The sequence below is a fragment of the Acanthaster planci genome, linkage group LG19 (genome assembly GCF_054643075.1).
Source record: "Acanthaster planci isolate LZ-2023a linkage group LG19, COTS_SCS, whole genome shotgun sequence".
Lineage (NCBI taxonomy): Eukaryota > Metazoa > Echinodermata > Asteroidea > Valvatida > Acanthasteridae > Acanthaster > Acanthaster planci.
In genome coordinates this window covers 3635234-3659604 of record NC_141795.1, presented here as the reverse complement: position 1 = coordinate 3659604, position 24371 = coordinate 3635234, and the positions used below count along the sequence as shown (strand labels likewise).

The following is a 24371-nucleotide window of genomic DNA, read 5'->3' as shown; positions in this document are numbered from 1 at the left end:
TAGGCGCGGTGCAAAGTTATAGATGGCGCTCTGACCAGTAACAGAGGCATTTTAGGCGCGCATAGCTGTGTGTTAAGCGAGCGCGGCGCATAGGCTCCGCCTTGTGCGTTGTGCGATAGGGCAGCGGAAGTCACTGCTTGGTCACGTGAGCGCGTGCGTGGGCGTGGTCACAGCAGCGCAAAGGTTATAAAAGGCGCGCAGTCAAGGTCCTGCATGCAATTGGGCTGATCCGATCCTGTGGTAAGGGTTGAAAATCCTGTGCAAGGGTTAAAACCACCTAGCCTAGTGTGACTGTGCCTAAGTCCCGAGTGCGTGTGTAGTTGAGGGGCTCGGTAGGTTGAGGGGCTAATTGGTGGTGCGGTATAGTTCCTGATAGGAGCTTGCGGTCGATGCAAGGGCGGATTGCTATCTCGCGACGTGAGTTGCGTGTAGTGCATCCCTGACAATAAGCCCCGTAAACTTGCTAAAGTCTCTGATTCGGCACTGGATGCCCACAATTAATTGTGGTGTTCGCTGCTTTGGGCGAAGTCCGGTCACGTATAATCACACAGTCTCCCCCGTCAATAGCGCCCTCTGCTGGTATATTGGTTGAGTGTGTTGATGAATAAACCAGCCGCTTATTAATTGTTGTATATAAGTCAGGTGTCCAGGCGAAGTTTATTTCAAGTCAGGTCTGTCTGGGTTACGTCATTAAGTTTCGACCAATCAGATTAGCCATCATCTCGACGAAGACCAACTTTCTTGGGGCACGGTATACTTCGGTCCCGACGGACTCGTCCCTAGCCGCTCAGGGGCTCTCCGGTGTGCCGTCCGACGCGCCGCGCCTCGAGGAGGAGGGCGCCCTCGACTTCGTCGGAGGGGCGCGGCGCCACAGAACTCACCCATTGATATCAATGTACTCACCGCACCGTGGCGCATAGGCGCGCCATGAGGTGCGCAATATATGCGCGTTTGACGCTGAGCGCGTTGAGCACGCGTAACTAATGTATCTGGTTCGTGACTCTTCTGTCACAATCGCTGAAGCTGCGTGTTAACTTCTGGTTCTACGTAAACGGTAAAGTTGCTTACTGGTATCACGTCACTTGGACTCGAGTCGGACTCCAGTCGCTATGACTTGTAAACACCAGCTTCGACTTTGAGACTTGACTTGGACTTGCAAAAAACGACTTGTTACCATACGACACAAAAACCAGAAGCGTATTCTGGAACGCGTATGTGTAGGCGGGGGTGCTTCAGCGTACGCCATCATTAAGCGAGGGGGTCTGGAAAGTCGGCATTGCGCGCGTACATACTTTATGGACGACCTCTATTTTGTTTGATTTTACGGTGCCATTCTCAGGTTGGTTAAATTTTGACTGCCAGCACATTATAAGATTCCAACCCTAACAAGCTATGACCGGCCAGCCAACAAGCTCGGTGGTGGAGTGGTTAAGACGTCTGCAATAATATGCAGGAGGTTGTGGGTTCGAGTCCCACCCGAGCAAGCTTGTAATTTTGTCGCAAGCTCTCGGACAAGCAATGAGCAAGGGCAAAACCCATTATATAAATTCGCATCTCCCCCAACGCAAAAAAAAAAAAAAAAAACCTTGAAAAATAGTTAGGACTGGTAAATTTGAACGAGCGAGTTCCACTTTATTCAACAAATCGCTGTACAAATATTACAAAAGCACTTCTGAAGTTTGAAGAGTAAATGTACAATTCTCTCATATATTTCATTGCTGGTGTCATACGAAATTTGGTCTCTCTCAATGGACTGTATCCCTTGTGAATGCACGTGGTGACTCTCTTCCAATTTGTGTACGTGCATGCACAGTACAGCCCAATATGGATCCTTATCTCCCAGGGTCCAAATTTCATACAACACTGTACTACATCGCTCTATACAAAAACTAGGAACCACCAGCCAATAACACCACTATTCTTTGGGCATCAACTGGTGAAAAAAATACATGTACAGGTACATGTAACGTGATGTACATGTACAGTCGAACCTCGTTCATAAGAGCACTGTTAATACAAGATTTTGCTTATAAAAAGGAAAAGTTTAGGTCCCAATCCTTTGTTTTCATAATTCAAGGTTCCGGTTACAACAAGGTAATTTGTTAAGCCCAAAGGGCCCCTTTAAGTCATAAACGAGGTTCGACTGTATTACTCCAACAGGTTGACCAACATTGGCTTCATTCAACAACAACAACAAATTCTCCATACTGGTAATGCAACGTCAAACTCTATACAAAGTAATCACAGTGCACTGATTTCTGTTCTCTTCAGTCTAGTTATGGAGATAAAAATATACACGTATGATGAAAAAAAAAAGTAATCCTTCATTTAGAATCAAAATTACAAGTATACAAAAATCATCAGGGATCACAATTTGCCAGAGCGTGACATAACCTAGACAAAAAAATGGACTCTGTGTAATGGTAATCTTAAAGACGCCTCTTCTCAAACTCTTGTTCAACGTAATACCTTGTAAATTCAATATCAGTCACTGCCTGAATTGAAAGCTTGTAACGACTAACGATTAGTCCAAATTTGAAATCTTTGGCCTCCATCATCGCACACAATATCCAAATACATTAATACAAAGCAATGGGTACAGCCTTCTTTTTTCATACAACCAGCACCTGTCCACAAGAGCTTTCAAGGATGGTAGGAACTAACATCACAGCAGGGGCAAAATCAAGAGAAATTGAAAAATCGACGAAAAATTCACGAGAGGTTTTGAGGGCCCCTCAAAAGTGCGAGGTCTATGGTATACATTTGTGTTTGGCTAAATAGGTACCCTTAAAAACCCATTGCTTGTGTTCCGTATAACCGTACATCAAAACACTGTAATGGTAAGCTCAGGTTTTTCCACATTTTAAAACGGACTGTTTAAAAATCTTGAAGTCGGCAAAATGCTGATAAAAATTCCTGGAATCAGGACATATCCCGACAGATTTCAGCCCTGTTACAGACTTTTAACAAAACTTAAACTGCAATTGTTCAAATGACTGCACACACGCATGCGCACAATGCAAGATAACGGGGGGGGTGAAATTAGAGTAGAATACAATATCCACAAAACAACCATACGTTTCGAGGGCTTACGGTAGTGTAGCATCTATAGGATTTTGTGTATGCCTAAAGTACCCCTTAAAATACCACTTTTTCCTATATCACCTTTGCATGTAGAAACACCTTAATGGTAATGTCAGGATTTTCCAGATTTCAAACTCCTGCAGAAAAATCATGAAATCTGGGAAGAAAACAATCTCATCCCCAGGGTAAGCTCCTGGGGTAACACGTCCGCCACAAAGTCAAAAAGACAGTACAGTAGCAACAACCTCTCACTGTTCGTATTTGTACCGGACAATTTTGTCAGAAAATTATAATTTTACTTGTCCCAAAAATTTCACTGAGAGATGGCTGTGCAAGCATTAGGGATTTCCATCCGTAAAATCAATCACCTCTTGGACTAAACAGGTGATTACTGCTCAAAGGAGATAACATTTAATTTTGGTTTGATACATGTATATACAAATAAAAATGCCAGAAAAAGTATTCACACTTCAAGTGGTCACACTTCAGATGCAAACAATGTGATGTTGCGATTTCAGGGTGCATTTGTAATTTGAGAGCTGTGAACTTGAATCAAATACATTATGCCACTACGACCAGACAAGCTATCACAAATAGAAAAACTAAACTTCGTTCTTGATAAACAGGCTATTTATTAACAAATGGACGTGGCAGAGAACGAGCCCATCAGTCAACGACACCGCTGGGGTTAAAGGCTTTACTTAACTCGTAAACTACATGTACATGTATTTGGCGAATGAACCACGGGAAATGGGTGCTGGGACAAGAGTATTCTATTGGACTTTGTAAGACTACAGAAATATTTCCATCGAGTTTCCCAGAAGAATATTTAGTAACCATTTTTGTTTAGGTTTAGCAGGTTATAACCAAGGTACTGCAAGTGCGTAGATGCTTACAGGTAGTCCTGCTTAACACCAAATACATGTATAACCAAGAGTTTCTGCGAGTTACTCTGCTTCAGCAACTCTAGGATGCATTTCGTAGCTGGATTCTGTCCTCAAGATCCAAACATGAGCTTCTCAGCTTCGATTTCTTTGTGGCGTTGTAGAATGGCTGCATTCTTTTCCTTGATCTTTTGGATCTTGGCATTCAGCGCCTCCTCCTTAAGTCTCTTGGCCTCGGCCTCCCTGGTTTCCTCAATCACCATCCGTTCTTCCTTCTCCATCCTCATCTCCACCTCCCGAGTCTGCTCCTCAATGCATTCCCGCTTCCACAACTCGCTGCTCCGGCTCATCTTGGGCTGGCGAATGTCGTCGTAGCTGAAGGATGGAGAGGGCCCCCTCTTCATATCTGAGTCCTTGACAATGGTCCTCCTTGGAAGGTCTTGGTCTGACTGGAGTACCTTTCTCCTTGAAGAGTCCAAGTCAGTATGGAGGATCTTTCTTCGGGCTGGGTCATCATCACGGATGATTTTTCTATGTGAAGAGTCCACGTCTGATTGATAAACTCTCCGCTGGGAGTGTTTGGATTCATCATGAACTATCTTCCGCTGAGATGCCTCTGACTCTACTACTTCAGTTAATTTAGACTCCTCGTGGACAATTTTTCTTTTGGATGTGTCATAATCTGCAGATATGACATTTCTGTTTGATTTGTCTGACTTGGAGTAGACAATTTGCCTTATGGGGTGAGGAGATTCAGTTCGGACAATGTTCCTCCCAGACTTTTGGGAATCGCTGATGACCTTCCTGTCATTTTGGTGGGGTGATCCTGAATGGACAGCTTCCTGAGAAAACTCGTTATCTGAAGCCATCCCATCAGCCTCCTTTCTTGACGAGCAGGCTTCTTCCAGCACCTTCTCCTCTTTGTTCTCCTGTATGTCCCCCCGTTTCATGCTTACCTGGACTTCCACAGTCTTAGCTCTCTGAGTTGAGTCTCGCCTAAGTTTGATCTTGGTGTTTCTTTTCACCTCTGCTGCTATTTCCTGCTTCTTCATGCCATCTTTGGGATGACTTTTTCCCTGAAGATGTTGCTCCTCCTTTGGAAATTTAACTTGTAAGGGATTCTCGTTGCCTTCTTCAACAGTATTTGTCTCTGAATTAGCAAGTTCAACCCTTTCGAGATGCTCATTGTTACTGTTCTCGTTTTTTGATATGTCTTTTGGTTTCCTCTGTGACACCTCAGTCTTGAAATTTTTCTGTTGCTTTTCCATTTTAGCATAATACTTGCTTTTATCATCAAAATTCTTAGTTTCTCCTTGTTTCTTCTGCTTCTGAATCTCTGCTTCCTGTTTCTGTGTTTGACGCTTGCTCTCTGCATCCTGTTTTGCTCGAGTCTTCAGCTCGATCACAGATTGCCTAGGCTTGGAGGCAACTTGAACAGGTATCTGACTCTCCAGTGGATCATCGTCATCATAGGCAGATGTTGCTGGGATGGGATCCTTTGGAGCCTTTTTGGGGTTGGAGACCATCTTCCCCAGACGGTCTTTGACAGACCGTCTAGGTTTGCTGCTACCAGCTCCTTTTATCCCGAGCCTTTCATGGATTGGTTTTCTTTTGGCAGGGGGGCCTGTGGAATAGATGGACGATTGCTTTCAAACTTTCAACCAAATCAATGATCCTGCAGATGAATTTTGGAGTTTTAATGGAAGAATCAGCAGAATGAGCAAACCAATTCATGTACAGCCTTTTAAATTAAAACATCGGTTGTCTAATGTGAAGGGTTTCTTTAGAAATAATGTCCAAGAATTAACTTTCACTTGATGCTGTCTAATCCATCAAACATGGCCAGGAAGTTTTAGTGCCTGGCCGGTAGGTGACTTTCAGCGCTGCACAGCTGCCAACTCAGTTTGGTATTCAGACAGGAAAAAAATTATCCTTTGCTTATAGCGCCCCGTTAGTAGCACTGGTAAACCAAACATAAAGTATCAGTCCTATAAAGTGCTAGATGATACGTAAATACTTAAAGTACTTGATGACTAACTCTATTATTCAGGCATGCAACTTAGACTTTGACAAAAATGAGGAAATTGCAATCTTCACAAGACATTTTATTTTCATTTGCATGAGTGTAAAGTGAAAAAGAGGGAAACCAGCTCGCCCGAGGGAAAGTTGCATGCCTGGTTATTTGGAGACCGTACCCAACAGCCCCATTGTCACAAATGGATGACAACACCATTCAACAAAGGCTGTAGACCTAAACCTACCTTCATTAAATGTGATGCGTATTTCAGGACTATTCGATCTCACGGCGGAGCCCTTGCCCTCCATTTTGAAATCCTCCCCTAGCCCATCTTTGGTTCTTGAATCTCCGGATTTCCTCTTCCTTCTTTCCTTCTGAACATGTTCAGATTGTCCTTTACTGTCTCCGTCCCTTTTCTGCCCAGCCACATCTGCACTTTTAGCTGGGTCTGTTATGGCAGCTCGCACACCTAAACGAGATTTTAAGTCTCTCCGTTTGTCCACTTTAACAATGCTACGTGGACCAGCTGGGACATTCTCGTCTTCTGACCCAGACTCACTTTCAAAGTTCTTCTCCAGATCCTTCAGTCTCTCAGGGGACGTAAACTTTTCCCTGGCTGTAGGAGACCTGTCATGTCTTCTGGTGTTACTTGTACTATTGGGCTCAGGTCTGGATATGACTTTGAGGTCAGGTCTGAGGCTGGGATCAAGATTTGGATTTCTGACCTTTATGTCAAGGAGCGAGGGAATTTTTTTAGCACCGGGTTCATCAACTGTCTTTGGCTTGACGACTGACATGGGTCCATTTCGTGATTTGGTGGAATCCCTGTGCCTGTCAGTGTCACGTTTGTGGGCCTCATCTCTGTCCCTTCGTTCATCCCTAGTCCTGCCAGGGTCAATTCGCCTTCCATCCCTGTATCTATCGTCTCTCCTCCGATGCTCCTCTCTTCCACGCTCACCTCGTCTATCACCTCGACTAAAATCATCCCTGTATGAGCGAGGGATAGCCCTGTGACGCACGTCAACCTCACCCTGAGGCTTTTCACCCTTTGCATGCTTGAAGCGGGAGGTTTCCTTGTCAGATTCACTCTCCATATCACTTAATGATATGTCGGAGTTAGAGCTTGAATTACTGTCAGAGTTGGATGATGTACGCTTGGCTTTAGGACTGCCAAGTTTCTTATCTGATTTTTCATCGAACCTCTTTGAAATGTCTGAATTACGTCTGTGGTCAATCCTTCCTGTCCTGCTTTCCCCACTCCTGTGGCTTCGGCTTGAAAACTCTCGAATATCTCTCTTTCTGTCAGACCCACTGCTCTCATAGGATGCAAGTTTAAGTAAGCGAGACTGTAGTGATTCATTTACAGAAGGCACTTTACTCTCACTGATTCCAAATCCCCGAGATCCATCTGGACGTGTGCGCAAAACCCGCTCATCCCGTCTTATTCTAGGGGATCTGGATCTTGTTCTTAATCTGTCCAAGTCTCTCCTTGACCTGCCAGGGGCACTACTTCTGTAACTGTGAAGGTCCTCCCCTGATTTTGGGGATGTTCTGTGTCTGGAATGCCAGCTGTCTCTTCCCCTTCGAGGGGATGCTCTTAGTCTCTCTCGATCCCTGTCTCTCCCTGACCTCTCTGGGTGTTGTTGCTCTCTGTGGTCTCTCCGTTGATCATCTCTTTCTTTCTCATGTCTCTTATGCCTGCTGATGCTGCCTCTCCTTCCCAAGTCTCCTTTGCTGGCTTTTTTACGATCATGTCCTTTGCCAGCCTCGTCTGAATCTGAGTCAGAACTGTCAGAAGAAGATGAAGTGCTGGATGAACTTGAGGAGGAGGGCGAAGATGAAGATGACGATGAAGATGAAGAGCTTGATCGACTCTCACTGCTTGATCTTGATGAGTGATCATTCTCCTCACTGCTACTGGTGTTGCTATCACTTGAAGATGAATTCTTAGAGCTGTCACTGCTTAGTCCCTCTTGGTCACTTTCTGAACCCTCATCTGAATCCTCTTCACTGCTGTCATCATCGGTGTCGCTGTTGGTCTCAGAATCAGAGGAGGCAAAGCGAGCAAACTTGTTGTTCCGGGGAAGTCTGGGTCTATCACTTGGGTTGAGGTGGGTAGGTACTGGCTTTTCAGGCACTGGCTGAATGGCAATGAGGTTACCTTTAAGTTGAAAGGTAGGCTGTGGTGCCTGTGGTGTAGGGATATCCTGGAAAGAGGATGGGATATGATAATACAGCAGTTTCACGATAGCGCGCCACCAAGAGTTTGCAACTCGTTGGCCAATCACAGTGCGCGGAATTTGTCGACCCAATGTGCATTTGGAAAGGGTCGACAAATTTCGCGCATTATAATGGCCAACGTGTTGCAAACTCTTGGTGGCACGCCATTGTGAATTGCCCATATTAAAGCTATTAAAAAATGTCTTGGTGCAAACTGTTGCTTCAGGAACGCATACATGCCAACACTGAGAAGTCAGGATTTGGAACACCCGTTTTACCATCCTTTAGTACAACAGGCAGCCGTGTGAGAGAAACTATATGTACAAACATGTATGTATGTGCAACAGTTGCCATATTTACGTAGCAAATAGCACCCTCTTTTTACCAGGCTTTTTAACTTTTACCTCTTTTTTTTGGTGCAACGTTGCAATTTTTTGTGGTATGAAAACTCAAAACTTAGAACAGCTCCAATTAAATCGGAACAGCTGGCAGGTATGGGAATGCTGAACAAATGCTTCTTGAACTCATATTTCTTGCCTTCATTGACTTTTTCCAGTGTACTGCTAACACCAGGGCATTTTTCAGATTTATTTCGCCCTTGGTTGATATAAAGGCTGGTTAAGGAGCTTAATGTGTGGCAGCATTAAAATTGTGTTATATACAATTGTTTCTCCCCAAATTTATGTTCTTCAATTTACAAGAATTATCTGACATCCTCACTGGGTTAAATGCATTAAAAGTGCACATTTTTAACTACTTGAAATAATCCATCCTCCCTGGACAACCGAGAGCTCTGTTGCTGTGATGGCTGCTTGGACAGAAATGGTTGAGTGCACAGGTTTCTTTGCTCTAACTGTGAACCCGGGAAATTTACTCACTGAAAACATTTCTGAGAACTGGTTGCTTGCTTCTTGCTACATGTATGTACTTACACAAATTCACCAAAGAAAAGAAAATCAAGTCCCATAAATCAACAATGAAACTGAAAAAAAGGAAGTTTCTTTGCACAAACTGATTTCTGAGGTTTTCCTCATGAATATGGAAAATGCATCAGCATAAAATCCAACAACGCCAACAAAATACCCTTTTACATAATGAAACAAAACTTCAAATTGAGGTCTCAAATTGAGACACAAAGGCGCGTTTGAAATCGGTATAAAAACCTTACACTGCAATGACCCCTTGACCTTGATTAATTCAGTGGCCCATTCGAGGTCCCCCCTCCTCAAGACATGTCACTGACCCACCTCTAGCCTGATTTCTTTGGTGGATTTAAGAGCAGCTCTCCTCAGGGCATCCTCGTCTTGCTCTTCCTCCTCTTGCTTCTCCTCTGACACCTCGTTCTCTCCATCTTGGCTTGGAGAACCAGCTTCATTGCTAGGTGATGCTTGCTGTGATTTCTACAAGACAACAAAATGTTCTCAACAGTAATACAAATTCTCAAACTGTAGCTTTCACATGTTTTTCAGCCACATGATTACTATTGATACTAAACTTTCAAATGCAGATGTTACCACACTTCTTATTTACACTATTTTAATTGTCTTCTGGAGGGAACAAAACCTTACTGGCTTGAAAGAGGCTAGAACAGCAACTCGCAGGGTTTCCAGATCTTGATCCTGGTCAAGAAGAAAAACAAAAGCCAAACTTGAAGCATTACCATGCCAACAACGCAAGGGACAAAATACAATTTCATTTTGAATCTTACACATTAAATCCCCCGCCAAAAAACTTCCTAGAAATCCAAAGAAAAGTTGTATGAATGTGGTGGATTGAGGTGCAGTACTCGGGTGGCAGTAAATATCTGCATTCTACCAAGTTTCCACATTTACACCATGATGAAGCTGGCACTCTTACACCATGATATATGAATGTTGTGATTTAAGGTGCAGTGCTTGGAACTTGGGTGGCAGTAAAAGTCTGCCTTCTACCAAGTTTCCACTTTTACACTATGAAGCATAGCTAGCATTATATTCTAATATTACATGAAAAGGAAAAACAGAAAAAGGGGAATGCAAAGGAACGTTTTCACAAAAGATCAAAGGGGAAGAAAATCACTAAGTTGCTTGGGAAAAACCTTCAAATTGACCTCTCTGACCTTTTTAAGCTAATGAGTGCTCCCTCTGGAAATCCCCCCCCCATAAAATTGGTTCACCCCCCACCCGAAACAATTCCTGGCAATGCCCATGACTGTAAGGCTCTATCGCACCCTTTAAGTCCTACTGTAAGTTTCTGTCAAGGCATTTGTCAATATTTATGAGGGAATAATAACGGCCACTAACCATTAATATAAACTCTGCTAACCCTCAATTAAACGTTCACCTGTCAAGTGTGACAAATAATTATCCAGGAACAAGACCATGGAGACAAGTTACTCCAAAAAAAATTCCTTAATAATAAAGGGTCACGCACAAATATTTTAGCCATTTCCCATCTATGAATGAATGACATCACCAACCGTGATGAATTGACACAATTTCGTAGTTCATGATTTGATACTCCTAAATTACCTCTGCCCATGTGTCACTGAAGAACTAAATATTAACAACCATTTCCATGGGTGGGGGGGCATACACCAAAGTTACTGCTGGGAAAACAAGTGTTTATGCTGCTCCAGTGAACATTCAATTCATTGGCATAAAAATATTGTAGCTGCTACAGCTATCATTCAAATACACTGACAACACATGCTAACCAACATGACCAAGGCTATCATGCACAAACTAGACATGATGATGTTTGGCACAATCAGTCCATCTGCACAATCACTTGATCACTACAGTAGTTTGCGCATGAAACTGTTACATGTTGATTAACGTATTACATGTTATATATAGTACACTGTAATAAATAGATGTTTAGATTGGGTGCGATCGGTGCGCCGTTGCTCCCCCCTTTGTGTGACGGCAGATCTTATTGCATCATGCATGATCTGCTCACAATTCTGCAATCAGCCAAGTTGGCTACCTTTCATTCTAATTCCCGACGGTTGCGGAAGATCATTTTGCGATCACCATGCACAAGGTCTCCTACTGCACAAAAAGTTTTATCAACATTTCAATTTATTGTAAATGCCCAGGCAGACTCATAATTTCCAACGGCATAGGGCTTACAACATGCATGATAAACCATGTCATGCACGTACGTAGGCTAAGCCACTGAGCCAAACATGCCAAAACTGTAAGCAAGCTAAACACGTTGAATTTAGGCAGAATCATGTGCTCGTCACAGAGGGCCTGCGTGGAACGCCCTCGCAGAGGACAGGACAATGAATGCACACAAGTTTTACTTCAGCCTATCCTGGAGGAAGAAAGAAATGCCCTCCAAGTAACATGTCTAACATGACGTCATTTGCATGGGGTCCAGGCCTATGCTTGTCGTTCCTCCCGACATACCCGACAATGACCCGGGTATCCCCAGAACTGTGGGGTCCGACGTCCGCCCCACTCCACAGTCATGACAGTTTTGGGGATATGTCATTCATTACCTTCAGCACCCTGCTCCTATACCAAGGAAACAAAGTCCCTTTTCTCAAACTAGGCTTAGCTAACACTTTGACCTTATGGAACCATTACTCAATCCTGATATGCCTAGTTTAAGTAGATTTTGACTATTTATAAGCAAGAAAACGTCAAATTTCTAACCCTAGTTTGGCAAAAGACAATAACTCAGTTGAATCACGCCATTTTCTTTTTTGTCTGGTCACCCAACCAGGCATTTTGGATTCATCCAAAGAAATAAGTCAGTGGTTAGCCTTCCCCTGGTTTGAGCTAGCCTTCCCCATACTAACGTAAATTACCTTGTTATGTTGTTAGGGACTTAGTTTATATTAAACGTTACTGAATGGCAAGTGTAACTTCTTTCTCGGTCAAAACGTCGATAGTCTATATCTCTGACTTTCGATTCACCAAAATTCCAAAAAGACCAAAGAAAGCTTTGATTTATCACCACAAATTCAAACACATTTGATGTAATCATAAACACCAACACTTTTCTAAATTAACAGAATATGAGCTCCTCCCTTTTCCCGTGAAAATGTTCAATTTTTCGGTATTTCTCACCTCTTCTTCCGACGCCATGTTTCTCTGTACACAACACATGCGCAATGAACGCAGTGCCTCTCCCCGAGCTGTTCTATTTCCAGGGGACAAATTTCACGCTGGGTAAAAATTTTGGCTCCCAAACGTGTACTTCATGCCAAATGGGTGTGGCACCTGCCCCTTCCGAAAACTTTCTATTTCGTCGCCGTTGTTGAACACGTTTAAGTATAACAAGATTCACACCAGGCTTAAGTACTTTTGAACTTGGTATTTATACAAAGAATTTCAACAAGTTAAATTGCAGAGAGAGCACACAGGCTCACTGCTTCACAAATCAAGACCAATGACAACCCAGAATATCGTTGTCACAGAAAATATCCTGAAAATTAATTTAGTAAAGTTTGTAAAAATTTTCAACGATTCACACATGATCTGAACAGACCAAAAACGTGTTACTTCGGCTTATCTTTAAAAAATTATATACGTATATGCAATTGAAATGCAGACTGAACTCGTATTTCAAAACTTCTGTTACAATTTATCAGAAAAGACTTGACGGCGTGGAAAATGTCAAATAATTAACACAATTAAAGGGATATCATTATCTTCTCAAAAAATAATTGCTTTTTGAAGGACATAATATGTTTCTTTAGAAGTCAAACCAAATATTTATGTTCCCCTCTGATGACAAAGGATTGAGTTTGAAATGTAAAGTTACAATACTACTGGAAATAACAATGAGAGTTTTGTGGAGATAAGGTTTGAATAGGAAAGAAGCGTTCCTCCCATTATTAGTGAGACAGACATTCACATAACAATTATCGTACTTCAACTTGGCCTTTTAAAATGGTCGACTCTGTCACAACTGCCTTGAAAGGAAGTTATTTCAATGTCCCCTGGCATCACCTGCCCTCCAGACTGCTCCAAAGGATGCAATGGAGGGACCTCCTTTGAAATAACGGGTATCTCACATACTGCATGATACAGCTATTCACGAACTAGTATCCACAAATCTCGTTCACAGATATTGCTGTAATTATTGTTCCTTCAACAATGAGAAAGTCCCCCCCCACACTTGAACCGAACTGATCCAACCCAGATAAGCTGCCCACAGCCGGGTCAAAGTTCGTCCTTCTTTGCCGAGCAACTCCCTTCTGTCTGGCTGTTCTGCGCTGCCAACAGATAACTCATGTGATCATCTCTCAGGCCCAATGCTTCTTTCTCCTGCTCCAAGTGTTCTACATCTCCGTTTCCGGTGATGTAGCCCAGTAGTTTGGTGGCTCTCCATGAGATGAGAAAGTCGCGATTCGTTAGGCCGAGACTCTTGACAAAGTTTGTATGCTGACGGAGAAAATACTTCTGGTGGTAGCTGATAAAGGGAAATAATTGATTCAGTATTTAAGGAAAATTGAGTAGTGTACAGTTGGAGTGTACTAAATTATTTTTCAGAGTTTGTGCAGCTGCAAGGCATTTATGAATAAAGACAAGTCTATAAACATGAGCCTGCTTTCCCAGTTATTTAAAGTTCAAACCTACAAATCGTTAGTGAGCAGGTCTCAAAGCTCTTAAAACTTTATGATTTTACGAAACATACTCTTCAGCATCATAGAAAACACTGGCTGGTGAGATTCTCGTCAACGTCTTTTTTCCAAGATCCTTCTCCTGATCTGCCTTGGATTCCTCAGCCAACTTCTTCTGGTTGTCGTCATGGTAGAAAATGGCCGACATGTACTGCACTGTGTTGATCTCCGTCGGATCGTGGTTGACCCAAAACGTCTTCAGCAGTCTGCCATAGGATATCCTCTCAGGGTCGAACTCAATCTCCACTGTTTCAGTGTGGTCCCCCCTAAAAGTCAGTGGCACAAGAATGAGATGTTTCCAAAATGAAATTGATTACACCCTGACACTAGTTTCCCTTGTCAAATACATCTGATTTGAGAAACTGGGCTATACTTAAGTTATCATAGCTAGAAAGCAGTTAAATCTTGTAAGCATCAATGACTATGTGGGCACAGCATATCGCCAACTCAATTCCCAAGTTTTCTGGAGGAGGGCATCCTGCCAACACTGAACTGAATTGTGGAGGTGTGTGTTCCCTTTTTGGTAGGCCTGTACCCTGCTTTACCATCAATCAGTTTTAGAGAAAAAGAAAAAAAAATGGAGTTTAAATATACGGCATACACAGGAGCGAGTCATACTTTTTGATTGCCTTGATTTGCTCTTCTCTACCAAGTTAACTGCACACTCTACACCTGGGAGATAGTGTTTTCTTTGACATACAAACTTCTGTAGGTGGGGTTTTCCTTGGTGCCACCAGTGTAACCAGCTTTCACCCTCATGACCCCTGGCAGGGCTCCAAACACAGACTCAACACCCCAGAAACACCCCATGCTGAATGTGGCCTTCTGGATAGGCACATCTGGCTCTTGGTAGGTTGCATCTGATGGCTTGAACTGTTAGGAAAATAGTGGAATGCATAAGCTGGCAGTTGCTTGGGCAATTAATGCAACCAAATCCAACAGCATGGCTATGTGACATTTTGTTGGATGCAACAATAAACCTTCTGACTTGCAGGGTCAAAGCTGTGTTGCTGATAGTGTGAAAGGAAATCCATTACTGCAGTTTGTTACATTGAATTAACTATAGAGAAGAGGCAATTTGGCAGATTCAACACTAGACAGTATTCTCAGGTGTTCAAGTTGGGTAACGTACATCAAGTATTTGGATAATATGGCCTAGTTACATATGACAGAGGTTGTACCTTTCAAGCATTGTTCTTTGTCAACTCAGCTGGCCTGCACCAATTTATTTGAAGTTCACATGCACTGTGCATTGGGTTTGACAACTCAGACTCACAGTCTGATTATCTACTCACTTCCTGCGCCATCAGGTTCTTCGTCTCACTGGCACATTCTGGAGTGACTTCATCATCTGAGGTGACACTCGCAGTGACACACACCCAGACCACAATCATCAACAGGTAAGGCTTCATGACCTTTTGGACAAACGGTCCTGGATAGTAGGCTACGACAAAATTGTTGGAGTTGCAAATTCATGATGATATGACCTAAGGTTCAAATCAATTAACTTTTCCGTAGTTCCACACCATTCAGTACAAATGTCAAGTGAACATGCTGAATCACATGGGCCCCTATGCTATACACAATTGGGCTATATGTGCAACTCAAGGTTATAAAAATTGGGGAAGTTTAAATACATGAACAAGTTCATGGAATTAATAATTACAATGCTGCAAAAGTGATCACACGAGGCACTACGTCTCTACCCCTATGGAATATGAAATATAACCATAGTCTTTCACTTACATGCACCTAAGACTACCTGAGCTGGGTGAAGACAGACACTCACGTCCTATACCATGTAAATTTAATATAAAACAAAAACTGTTATTTCATGGTCTAAAGTACAGTCAGTAGGCCTACAGTAGCCTACGCCACGTGAACTGGTAAACGACTAGTTATTTCGGCGCCACGCACATGCTGCACGCGCCGCGGATGGATAACCACGGACCTTAAAGGTGCAGTTTGGTTCATAGATAATAAAGTCCCTTTTGAGTGTAAGTGCAAAAAAACCAAAAAAACAAAAAAAAAACCAAAAACACCAAACGATACACACAAAAACAAAAAAAAACCAAAGAAACAAAAACGCTGCTACAAATTTCTACACGTGGACAATATTTTAAAATACGTATACAGCATTGTAAAGGGCATATTTCTGCATCATGCAAACTAATAGTCTGCCCCAGAAACAAAACCTTGCCAAAATAATTACGACTGGCTAAGGGATGGTCATCACCTGAAACCCGCTAGGCCTAATTGTGTTAACACTAAACAGGACTAGTGATCCTTAAAAAAGCAGGGAGTAAACTCTTTCCCTTTGGCAAACCCCCCTCAAGCCGTATGTCTAAGCTGTGTCGAATCCCTGCAGAATTAAGACAGATGTGGAAAGTAACCCTTTCCACTAAAAGAAAACCAGCTCAGCTCTAAACTGACAAAACCTTCGAATGTTTTCACTGGTGTATCAGCCGGGGACAGGTCTATTCCCCCCCCCCCGGTATTTTTTGGGGATTTTTTTTATTTACAAAGACTGGGCGAGTAGGAAAGAAAGTATTTGGTACATTTATTTATCAAATTTTAACACCAACTCCTGGGAAAACAACACCAGCAAATACATACACGTAAAAAGCAAGGATGTCGGGACCGTGAGAAAGACTTAAATTTTTTTTTTCTCCACTACGTCATTTTGAGTGAGCCCAAGACGCAAGTGCTAATTTGGGATTTCGCCCCTCACGCGACACCAAAGCTGGGTACGCCGCTTAATGTCTTACAATGAGGACAAACAGGGTTGTAAAACCACAATAAAAATCACTCTGACAGCACGTTTACATATTCCCAATTTATTATGACAGCAGATGCATGTACTTGTACAGCTTAAGGGACAAAAAGATTCCCAGAAAAAAATTCTTCAAATGTTTTCATGAAATAAAAGTTTTTTGAAATAGTCGCTTTGAACTTGTAACTCTTCCTTGCATGATCGGCTGAAAGTGTTTATTATTTAACTAAAGCAACACAATTGTGATAAAAATTTCAATTTTCTCATCTCTGCACACTTACACCATTGGAAAAAAAACACAAACACATTTTGGGAATGGCATTTAGATTTGGTCAGAGCTGTCCAACAGTTGTCAGGTTTGTTGCAAGACTACAAAACTATTTTGGCCGTCAGGGGAAAACCATATAAATTTTAACCCACGGCCACACAAATCCAAGAATACACTCCAGACTTTTTTCTCATTCCGACAAGTCTTTGGCGATTTTAAGCACTAGTTTCCGAATGTGCAGGCTAAATTAAGTGCTGTGAATACAATAAACAATCTGATTTCAAACACAAAGATAGAGGAGACATTTCAAGGGCATTATTATTTCTTAAGTCTGTCTTTTCTGAAAAGTCAACTTGGTCAATGTGACTATTGTGCTGCCTACAAATATCAGTTTTAAAAAAAGTTGAAAGAAATTGGATTTGAAAAGATTTAGTGAAGACACATTGTGGTTAGCTCTATTTGAAATGCACAGGATTTGAAAAAAATCACAATAAAACTTTGTAACCCTGTTTTAAGCACTACATATATTTGATTGAATTAAATTTATGCAACAATATCTGAATATGTTAAAGGGTATTTTTAAAATATTCTAGACATTTTTTATGCAAGATTTCTGAAGTGTGAAATAGACACAATTGTTCGCCGGTGAAGCTTTGTATCTGACAGATACATGTAGTGACTAATTGTTGCTTAGAATACACTTTTGTAAGTACTTCAGCATTTTAGCGTACACTTCATGGTGGTTGAAGGATTTACAAAGAAATGATTCAGGTCACTCTTGAAGTATTCATTCCAAGATAAACCCCAACTTGACACTAACCCCAAACTACAACTTGCGATGAGAATTCCAGCTATACTTTTCACTAAACGTGAGAATAATGAAAAAATCCCAAAGATCTATAAAATAACACCTTTTTATAAGACCCCTAAATGTAAATGAGAAGGCTGGCTCCATGCTCCATTATATAAATAATTCTGTGTACATGCCTGACAAATCATTTAAAATATCTCCAAGTCTTCAGTGAATTACCAAGCTGAGCACATTCAATGTACTCATGTAAGACCAATAAACAATCTCTTATATAATTAGTGAGGTTAATGTGCACGAAATTACCCTGCCTGGCCACAACCATTTCAGACAATGACAATATTGGGTCATTAAATTGCAAACCTTCCCTAGATCCTTACAGAATCCATCAGGTTTTCTGGAGGATTTTTCAGGACTGAGGGAGGTTGACATAAATCACTAGCACATTCCAGGGACCTGATGCACTGTTTGATTTTATACAGAACCAAAAATATGCCATTGGTTAGCTGTGCAGAGGACGATTCTAGATTCTGAAATGTTCCTGACAAAAGTGCTTGGAGAAATAAGTTACGTTTCATCACAAAAAAGAATTTTTTGCACAAACTTTCAGGCAAGCGCAAACTACTTTTTCAAGTGGACAATAACTTTGCATAAAACAATTCTATATGCTTTGCCAGATAAAAAAGATCTGCAACATTGCAATTTGATACAACCCTTCGGACAAAACCCTTCGGAGAAAATATACCACTTAACAAGATCACTTCGTTGAGATCACATGTCAGCATGTAGTGCAGTGTGTCATAGCTTGCTGTCGTTCTGTTGGCTTGTCGTCTTTAATTGCTATTGTTGGGATACGTAGTGCCACGCATCAACTGTAAAAAAAAACAGGAGCACAAGAAAATTGTCTTTAGTAAACATAAAGATCCCCAAGCAGCCAAACGCCAACACCAGCAAGGTTTGTTGGAATCTGTTCGGATGAGAACAGTACTGCACCTGTAAACGAACTGTGTTTTATGTGGGATTTGGCAAACAACAAATGAACAGATACCAACTGTTTCTGTGCAGTTTACTATACGGTGTAAGGATTTGTAAGAATGAGGAAGGTTTGCTAGTTAATCAGCCTAGGGAGGTAGGGTTCAATGCACACCCAAGTAGGAAACAGTTGCAGAGTGTGATGAGGCAGGTCGAGCAGAAACACCCCCTCATCGGTTGAAAAGAGCCATATTGGTCAGGAGTATTCATTGTGCTGGTAGCGATGGACATTAACACGTGCATGTCACAGTCGTTCACGAACCAGTGAAGTTCAGTTCCAACTAAAAGGAGCCTCTGTTGCTATGAATGATGCGCCCTCTCGTGGTCCAGCTGGAGGCTAATCTCATTAATGCAGCCCGTGTAGATGTACCTTTGTGCTCCATTCAACCCAATATCCAATTGTCAATTTGCCATTTTTTAACAACTTTAAAACTTTAAACAGTCTAAATGAAAACTTGACTTACTCTCGGGGTCAATTGGTTCAACTTTTCCAGTTGCCGGTGCCTGAACAGGGAAGAAAAATGGAAACTAGTCAAGACCGGGCATTGAGAAATCCATGCAATGAAAGACCAACCTGACATTGAAAAATATAAGGAACTCAGTCTTCAATCGAAAACCTATATGGCAACACCCTACAACACTATCTTAAAAGCTTTCAAGCCTAATTCGTGGTCAGCATCATACAATACAACAGACATATCGAACAAAGAAATGTCTTACAGCTGCAACGATTTCCTTCGCCTTCTCTATTGACACCATGTGTGCACTGCCGGCCACTGTTACATTTTCACTGCAAAAGGAGAACACGCGGATGTAAAAACAATGTCCGAGAAAGCAACTCACTTGAGAGTGAGGAAGAATCACACTGATGAAAACGATAAAAGCTCACAGTTCTGAATGCATCAGTATCGAATACCTTCTTTGGCACTACACTAAGAGTACCGTACTTCTTTTGTTGTCTTCTATAGTACTTGTTTGCCAGACTAGGGACCAGTTTTTATTGGTCTGCAGAGGTTTTTGTGTTGCGGACTTTTCACGGTAAAATTCATGTGTGCCTTTGAGATACACTCGTGATGGTCTGACTTGTTGGCTTCAGTGCACTGAATCAGAATACTCGACATTTCTGTGTCACTTTTGAGAAGTTTTAGAACTTTCCTGAATTTCCTGTCCTTGTTTCTGAAGCCAATGGACCTCTGCCTGCTCTAGGAATACTGCAAAACAACGCCAGCAGGTTCCAAATTTGTGTCCAACACCCACTGAATCTGCAGAGCTTACCAAGCGATGCCGGCCGGATCTGTCTTATTGTGCATCAGCTGCTGCCACTGGCCATGAGTTTTCTTGATAATGTCTAGAGCAAAGTCCTGGTGACATCATAAAAAAAAAAAACCTCGCCCAGATTCACAACCTAAACCAAGATTCTCGACACACTTGTGAGGAATTCTAGTTTAATACCTACAGCTTCAAGTTTTATTACCTAACTTCTTAACAAACTTCACAACCACCTTTCGTGGATGGTTGTGTCAATGTTCCAATGGGTCACACCTTTGAAAAAATGTATGCACGATAAACTGCCTTGAAGTCTGAGTCAAGTTTTAAAAATCTGAGATTTCTGAGATTGCAAGGCTGGGTCATGAATAAAAATTCTCACAGAGGACTATCCATCTAGCTCTTCTGATTCCATACAGACCTTATTTTTGGGCTCGGCATTAAAAGCAAACGAGTTGAACGGCTTCCCGTCGGGCACCTTGTAGATCTTGAACCATTCAAAAGTGGCCTAAATACATGAAATTGCAGAAAACTGAGGGATCAACGGGCAGGCCCCCAAAAAAATGCAATTTAGGAAATCTGGCTGAATTCAAGCAGGGTGTTCAGTGTCTGTTCAAGGCTAGGTCAGAGGTGTAACTAAAACGGGACACAGAATACAAAAATCACATGGCACTCAAACATTGGAAGGAACAACTTGGTACCTACCTCAAGAAAACCAGGCATGTGTTCCCTTATGTCCTCTACGTCTGGAGACACAGAAAATACAGGAAATGTGCAAAATAAGCTTGGTAGCACTCTTGGCTGAATATGAACAAATTCATAAGATGCAAGAACGCAGGCTGAGACCAAGCCATGACATGGAAAAGGCCATCACTATGGCTGTGATCTTATTTGAAAAACTTTGCTGTGCTGCATAGTTGGTTACAAAAAACTGTCATATGAAATTCACCAACAGTGCAGAACTGCCTTGTATAGAATCGGAGCGTATGTCCATGGCAAAGGCATCTCTAGAACTCACCATTTAGAACCTTTGCTAGTTTGTCCCTCACGTCGATGGTTAGGATTTTCCAGTCAGTTTCACCTGCAAAGAGAGCCACATCAAATAACAAAGATGGCAAAGGATGATGTCCAGGTTCTTGAGGCCAAGGGAAACATTTGGCAACAATTTCCATGGGTTTAGCACTGATTGATCCAATCCAATTGGACTTGCCCAAGTCATCTGATCACAAAGCTGTCCTGACTCACTGGTCAATCCCTGATGCCAGGAAGGTATCCGCCCCGAGCTGAAGTGCACCCCCAGTGGGCGAAAGAAAGACATTTGGTTGCGAGCGGGTTCTTGCACGTGTTCTGCATGTACTCAAAGACCATACATGCCGGAATATATGAGCTACGCGTACTCAGCGTACTCCGCGTCAAATGCGCATGTACTTGCGCGCCTCATGGCGTGCCTGCGTGGTGAGTACCAAAAAAAACAGGCTCTCTTTTGTTACGCTCGGAGCAGGGGAGCTAAACCACAAGCAGGCACCAACCTTCATCGATCATGGCTAGTACTCCCAGGACCTTGACCTGTATCACTTCTCCCCGCTTGGCCACTCGCGACCCAATTTCGCAGACGTCCAGAGGGTCGTTATCCCCGTTGCATTCAGTGTGTTCGTCTCTGTGGTTAGGATCCTCCCATGTCTGTGTAGAAGAGAAAGATTAACACAGCTTAGGCTGTGTCCAAATTGTGCGGCTTGGGCTAGGACTTCCCAGCATATGCTTCATACACTGCCAGGAAATTTGGAAATCCGCCAGGATAATTTGAGAGATGCTGCAGGATTGAGGAAGGAAGCCACAAGCCACTCTTGCCACCCTTAAAGAATACAACATGCTGGCATGTGTAACTGTTTCCTCAGCTGTGGAGGATTTTAGACGACCAAGGAGGCTTCCGAGGAAAGATGCCTGTTGAGTTCGGCTAAATTTGCTCCCTGACTTTTCCAGACTCTCTCAGAAGTGGATACATTTTTAATTGAAATGGAGACAGCAACAAATTAAATTCCATTGGAGTTAGTTTTCTGACCTGTGGAAATGCGCCGTAGTTCCAGATGTACCCATGATGGGGGAAGCAGTTCTTGACAAATCGAAGTTTCTCCTTCTTCACATCTTGCTTGATGGGGTTCATTTTCTCTGTTGTTTTGATCTGAAATATTACAGTGGCTCATGGTAAAACCAATCATTGGAAGTTTAACTGTTTGTTATCCCATACCAAATATCTAATGTAATGTCATACGTAATATCTGATGTCTAGATACCATAGCTCAAAGCATGTACAAAAGATGACTTGACACCCAAGATAAACCTTTTTTTAGAATGAAAACACCAGATATGCCCCAAAGATAAGGCTCAATTTCCATCATAATAGCCAGAATTAAATTGGTGATTTAAATTCAATAAAAAGAATTAACAAGAGCCCAGGAAAAAGGAGCTGCTCAATTTTCAGAACTTTACCTCCATCTTTGCATTGCTCCAGCGAGGAACTTCAACAACCATGTTGAAAACAGCTGGCTGCAAGAAAAGAATTAACACATCTGTATCACTGAATTTTCTTAATTGTAAACACAGGATCATTCTAAATGTACCACATTGCATAGAGGCATTAAAGGAAAATCAAATTACACAAAAAAATTTAACAGAGAACATGGAAAAATCAACAGGATAAATACAATCCATACTGCTTACATCAGAGCTACCAGGTGGGGTCAACGGTATGTCATGGAATGGAGAAATGTAATTCCCACTGCTCGCATTCTCTGAAAGAAACAAGATTGGCAAACTGAATTGAAAGCTATTCTGGAGGTGCTGACAAAAACTCCTTTGGCACGTTTGGGAGAACACTTAATAGTTACCACTTGACAGCAGAGAAAACATCAAAGTTAGCGGCGTGCAGTGACTTGCAGATTTAGTGATCTGAGTAGACATGGCATGATGCGTCTAACTAAACTCTAAGGTCACAGACTACAGGGAGAGAATCAACACATTTTTAAAATATCTGCTCATCACCTCACAGATGCATATGTAGCCTATACAAGGAAGATTTTCCAAAAAAACAAAAATCACCCTTAATTGTCTTTTCTTTAAGGGCACCAGTCATATTTTGCTCATCGCCCAGCAGCTGAATAAGGAGTTGGGAAGGGCTAATGGCTTTGCACTGTGATTCGCTACGTTGTGCATGACCTGTGACTGCAAGGTTATCACTTCCTGTTAGCTGAGCGTTATTTAAATTTTCTGGTTCGCCAATGGCAATGTTTCGGCACAGGCAAACTGTCGCCTATAGGCCTAACAAACATGGCCTTGGTACAATCACAGTGTGGTAATTTATCTTCTCACTAAGTAGGCCTATCACTAATCACATCTTTTGGCGATAAATTTCAAATCAATGGTTATCTTGACTTTGGATGAACAAATAAAGTGCAGCGAGAACATTCTCTGCAATGAGGAAGAAAAAGAAAATGTACCGAATTGATAACCGCCGCTTGTCTTGTGTAACGCATTGACATGATTGAGTGAGCTTGTGCGCCAGGCAGACATTTACCAACAAATGCTCTGCGCATTGTTAGCTGTGACCCCATGTGACTTATTGCCTTCACTGAGATCTGTGCAAGGCCGTTCTTAGAGTCCTGTTCGGCAAGTTCGGGTGCTGGGCAACCAGCGAACAGTCACCATGGCATGGTCATTCTAGTATTCTTTTTTCCTTTCTTGTATCCCATCATTCTAGCATGCCTAATATGACTGAATTCCTCCTCTTTTCTAATTCTAGGAAGGTTTCTAGCAATGGCATGTCTAGATAACAGTTGAAAAGCTGAAATAAAATTATTCACGAAATGGGTTCAGTTCAGTACAGTGCAATACGCAACACTCACTGAAGAATACGCGATAATCCATGGAGTTTTGGGGCCCTTTTTCCTCGATCGCATAAGAAGCCATTTTGCTGTAGAACCTACAAACGCCGGTGCAGATCAGAGGTCGTTGAAAGGAAGACTGATTTTTTGGCTTTGGAGTCCTAAAGAGCGTGTTGACACCGGTCACCACAAGGGTTCGAAGTGCACCGGACGATCGCAGACACGTTGCCACAGACATGTGGGATTGGCTGTAGTGCAAAATTAAATGGCACCAATTCACCTTGTTCCCAATATGTCGATATCAAATATTTTCCGTTGAGTTACAGGCTCGTGGACAAAGTCCAGCCGGGAATGATAAGGTTACGTAGACTCGCCACAAGTCCTTCCTTCCTCTTCAGATACACAGGCGATCTCTACATTTAAAGGGATTGTCTCAGTTTTAATTAAATCTCAAAAATCACAATACAAAAGCTATTTCTGGTCGAATTTTCCAATAATAGACTCACTATTAAAGCGTAAAG

General features: G+C 42.1%; 3 protein-coding genes across 4 annotated transcripts; all 3 read right to left on the bottom strand.

Annotated features, from left to right (window-relative positions):
- Nucleotides 1-1597: 1597 nt before the first annotated feature.
- LOC110976230 (uncharacterized) lies at nucleotides 1598-12340 on the bottom strand. Its single transcript, XM_022229366.2, has 5 exons — nucleotides 12267-12340; nucleotides 9774-9824; nucleotides 9453-9605; nucleotides 6230-8192; nucleotides 1598-5592 (listed from the first exon to the last, which is right to left on the bottom strand). The coding sequence occupies exons 1-5, from the start codon at nucleotides 12303-12305 to the stop codon at nucleotides 4082-4084; spliced, it is 3717 nt and encodes a 1238-aa protein (XP_022085058.2). The 5' UTR covers nucleotides 12306-12340; the 3' UTR covers nucleotides 1598-4081.
- Nucleotides 12341-12493: 153 nt separating this feature from the next.
- On the bottom strand, nucleotides 12494-15760 carry LOC110974130 (uncharacterized). Of its 2 annotated transcripts, none has more exons than XM_022225507.2 (5): nucleotides 15572-15760; nucleotides 15121-15269; nucleotides 14526-14698; nucleotides 13840-14091; nucleotides 12494-13614 (listed from the first exon to the last, which is right to left on the bottom strand). In XM_022225507.2, the coding sequence occupies exons 2-5, from the start codon at nucleotides 15235-15237 to the stop codon at nucleotides 13365-13367; spliced, it is 792 nt and encodes a 263-aa protein (XP_022081199.2). In that variant the 5' UTR covers nucleotides 15238-15269; nucleotides 15572-15760; the 3' UTR covers nucleotides 12494-13364. The 2 variants fall into 2 exon arrangements, with proteins under 2 accessions (XP_022081199.2, XP_022081208.2); XM_022225516.2 differs by having other exon boundaries at nucleotides 15121-15240.
- An 886-nt stretch (nucleotides 15761-16646) lies between these two features.
- On the bottom strand, nucleotides 16647-24143 carry LOC110987465 (inorganic pyrophosphatase-like). The gene is made up of 12 exons (XM_022250249.2): nucleotides 23872-24143; nucleotides 22691-22761; nucleotides 22460-22516; nucleotides 22032-22151; nucleotides 21502-21652; nucleotides 20991-21053; nucleotides 20678-20718; nucleotides 20394-20480; nucleotides 19982-20067; nucleotides 19427-19496; nucleotides 19171-19210; nucleotides 16647-18546 (listed from the first exon to the last, which is right to left on the bottom strand). Exons 1-12 carry the CDS (start codon nucleotides 24086-24088, stop codon nucleotides 18515-18517), a joined length of 1035 nt encoding a protein of 344 aa, XP_022105941.2. The 5' UTR covers nucleotides 24089-24143; the 3' UTR covers nucleotides 16647-18514.
- Between the last annotated feature and the right edge of the window lie 228 nt (nucleotides 24144-24371).

Coding starts and splice junctions, on each gene's coding strand:
- LOC110976230 (XM_022229366.2), bottom strand. CDS start 12,305: ATGTGTTGTGTACAGAGAAACATGGCGTCGGAAGAAGAG. Junction 9,825..12,266: donor ACATGGCGTCGGAAGAAGAG/GTGAGAAATACC, acceptor CTTCTTGACCAG/GATCAAGATCTGGAAACCCT. Junction 5,593..6,229: donor ACGCATCACATTTAATGAAG/GTAGGTTTAGGT, acceptor TCTATTCCACAG/GCCCCCCTGCCAAAAGAAAA.
- LOC110987465 (XM_022250249.2), bottom strand. CDS start 24,088: ATGTCTGTGGCAACGTGTCTGCGATCGTCCGGTGCACTTCGAACCCTT. Junction 20,719..20,990: donor ACTAGCAAAGGTTCTAAATG/GTGAGTTCTAGA, acceptor CTGTGTCTCCAG/ACGTAGAGGACATAAGGGAA. Junction 20,481..20,677: donor ACATGCCTGGTTTTCTTGAG/GTAGGTACCAAG, acceptor TCATGTATTTAG/GCCACTTTTGAATGGTTCAA.
- LOC110974130 (XM_022225507.2), bottom strand. CDS start 15,237: ATGAAGCCTTACCTGTTGATGATTGTGGTCTGGGTGTGTGTCACTGCG. Junction 14,699..15,120: donor AGAACCTGATGGCGCAGGAA/GTGAGTAGATAA, acceptor TTTTCCTAACAG/TTCAAGCCATCAGATGCAAC. Junction 13,615..13,839: donor GTTTTCTATGATGCTGAAGA/GTATGTTTCGTA, acceptor TCCCTTTATCAG/CTACCACCAGAAGTATTTTC.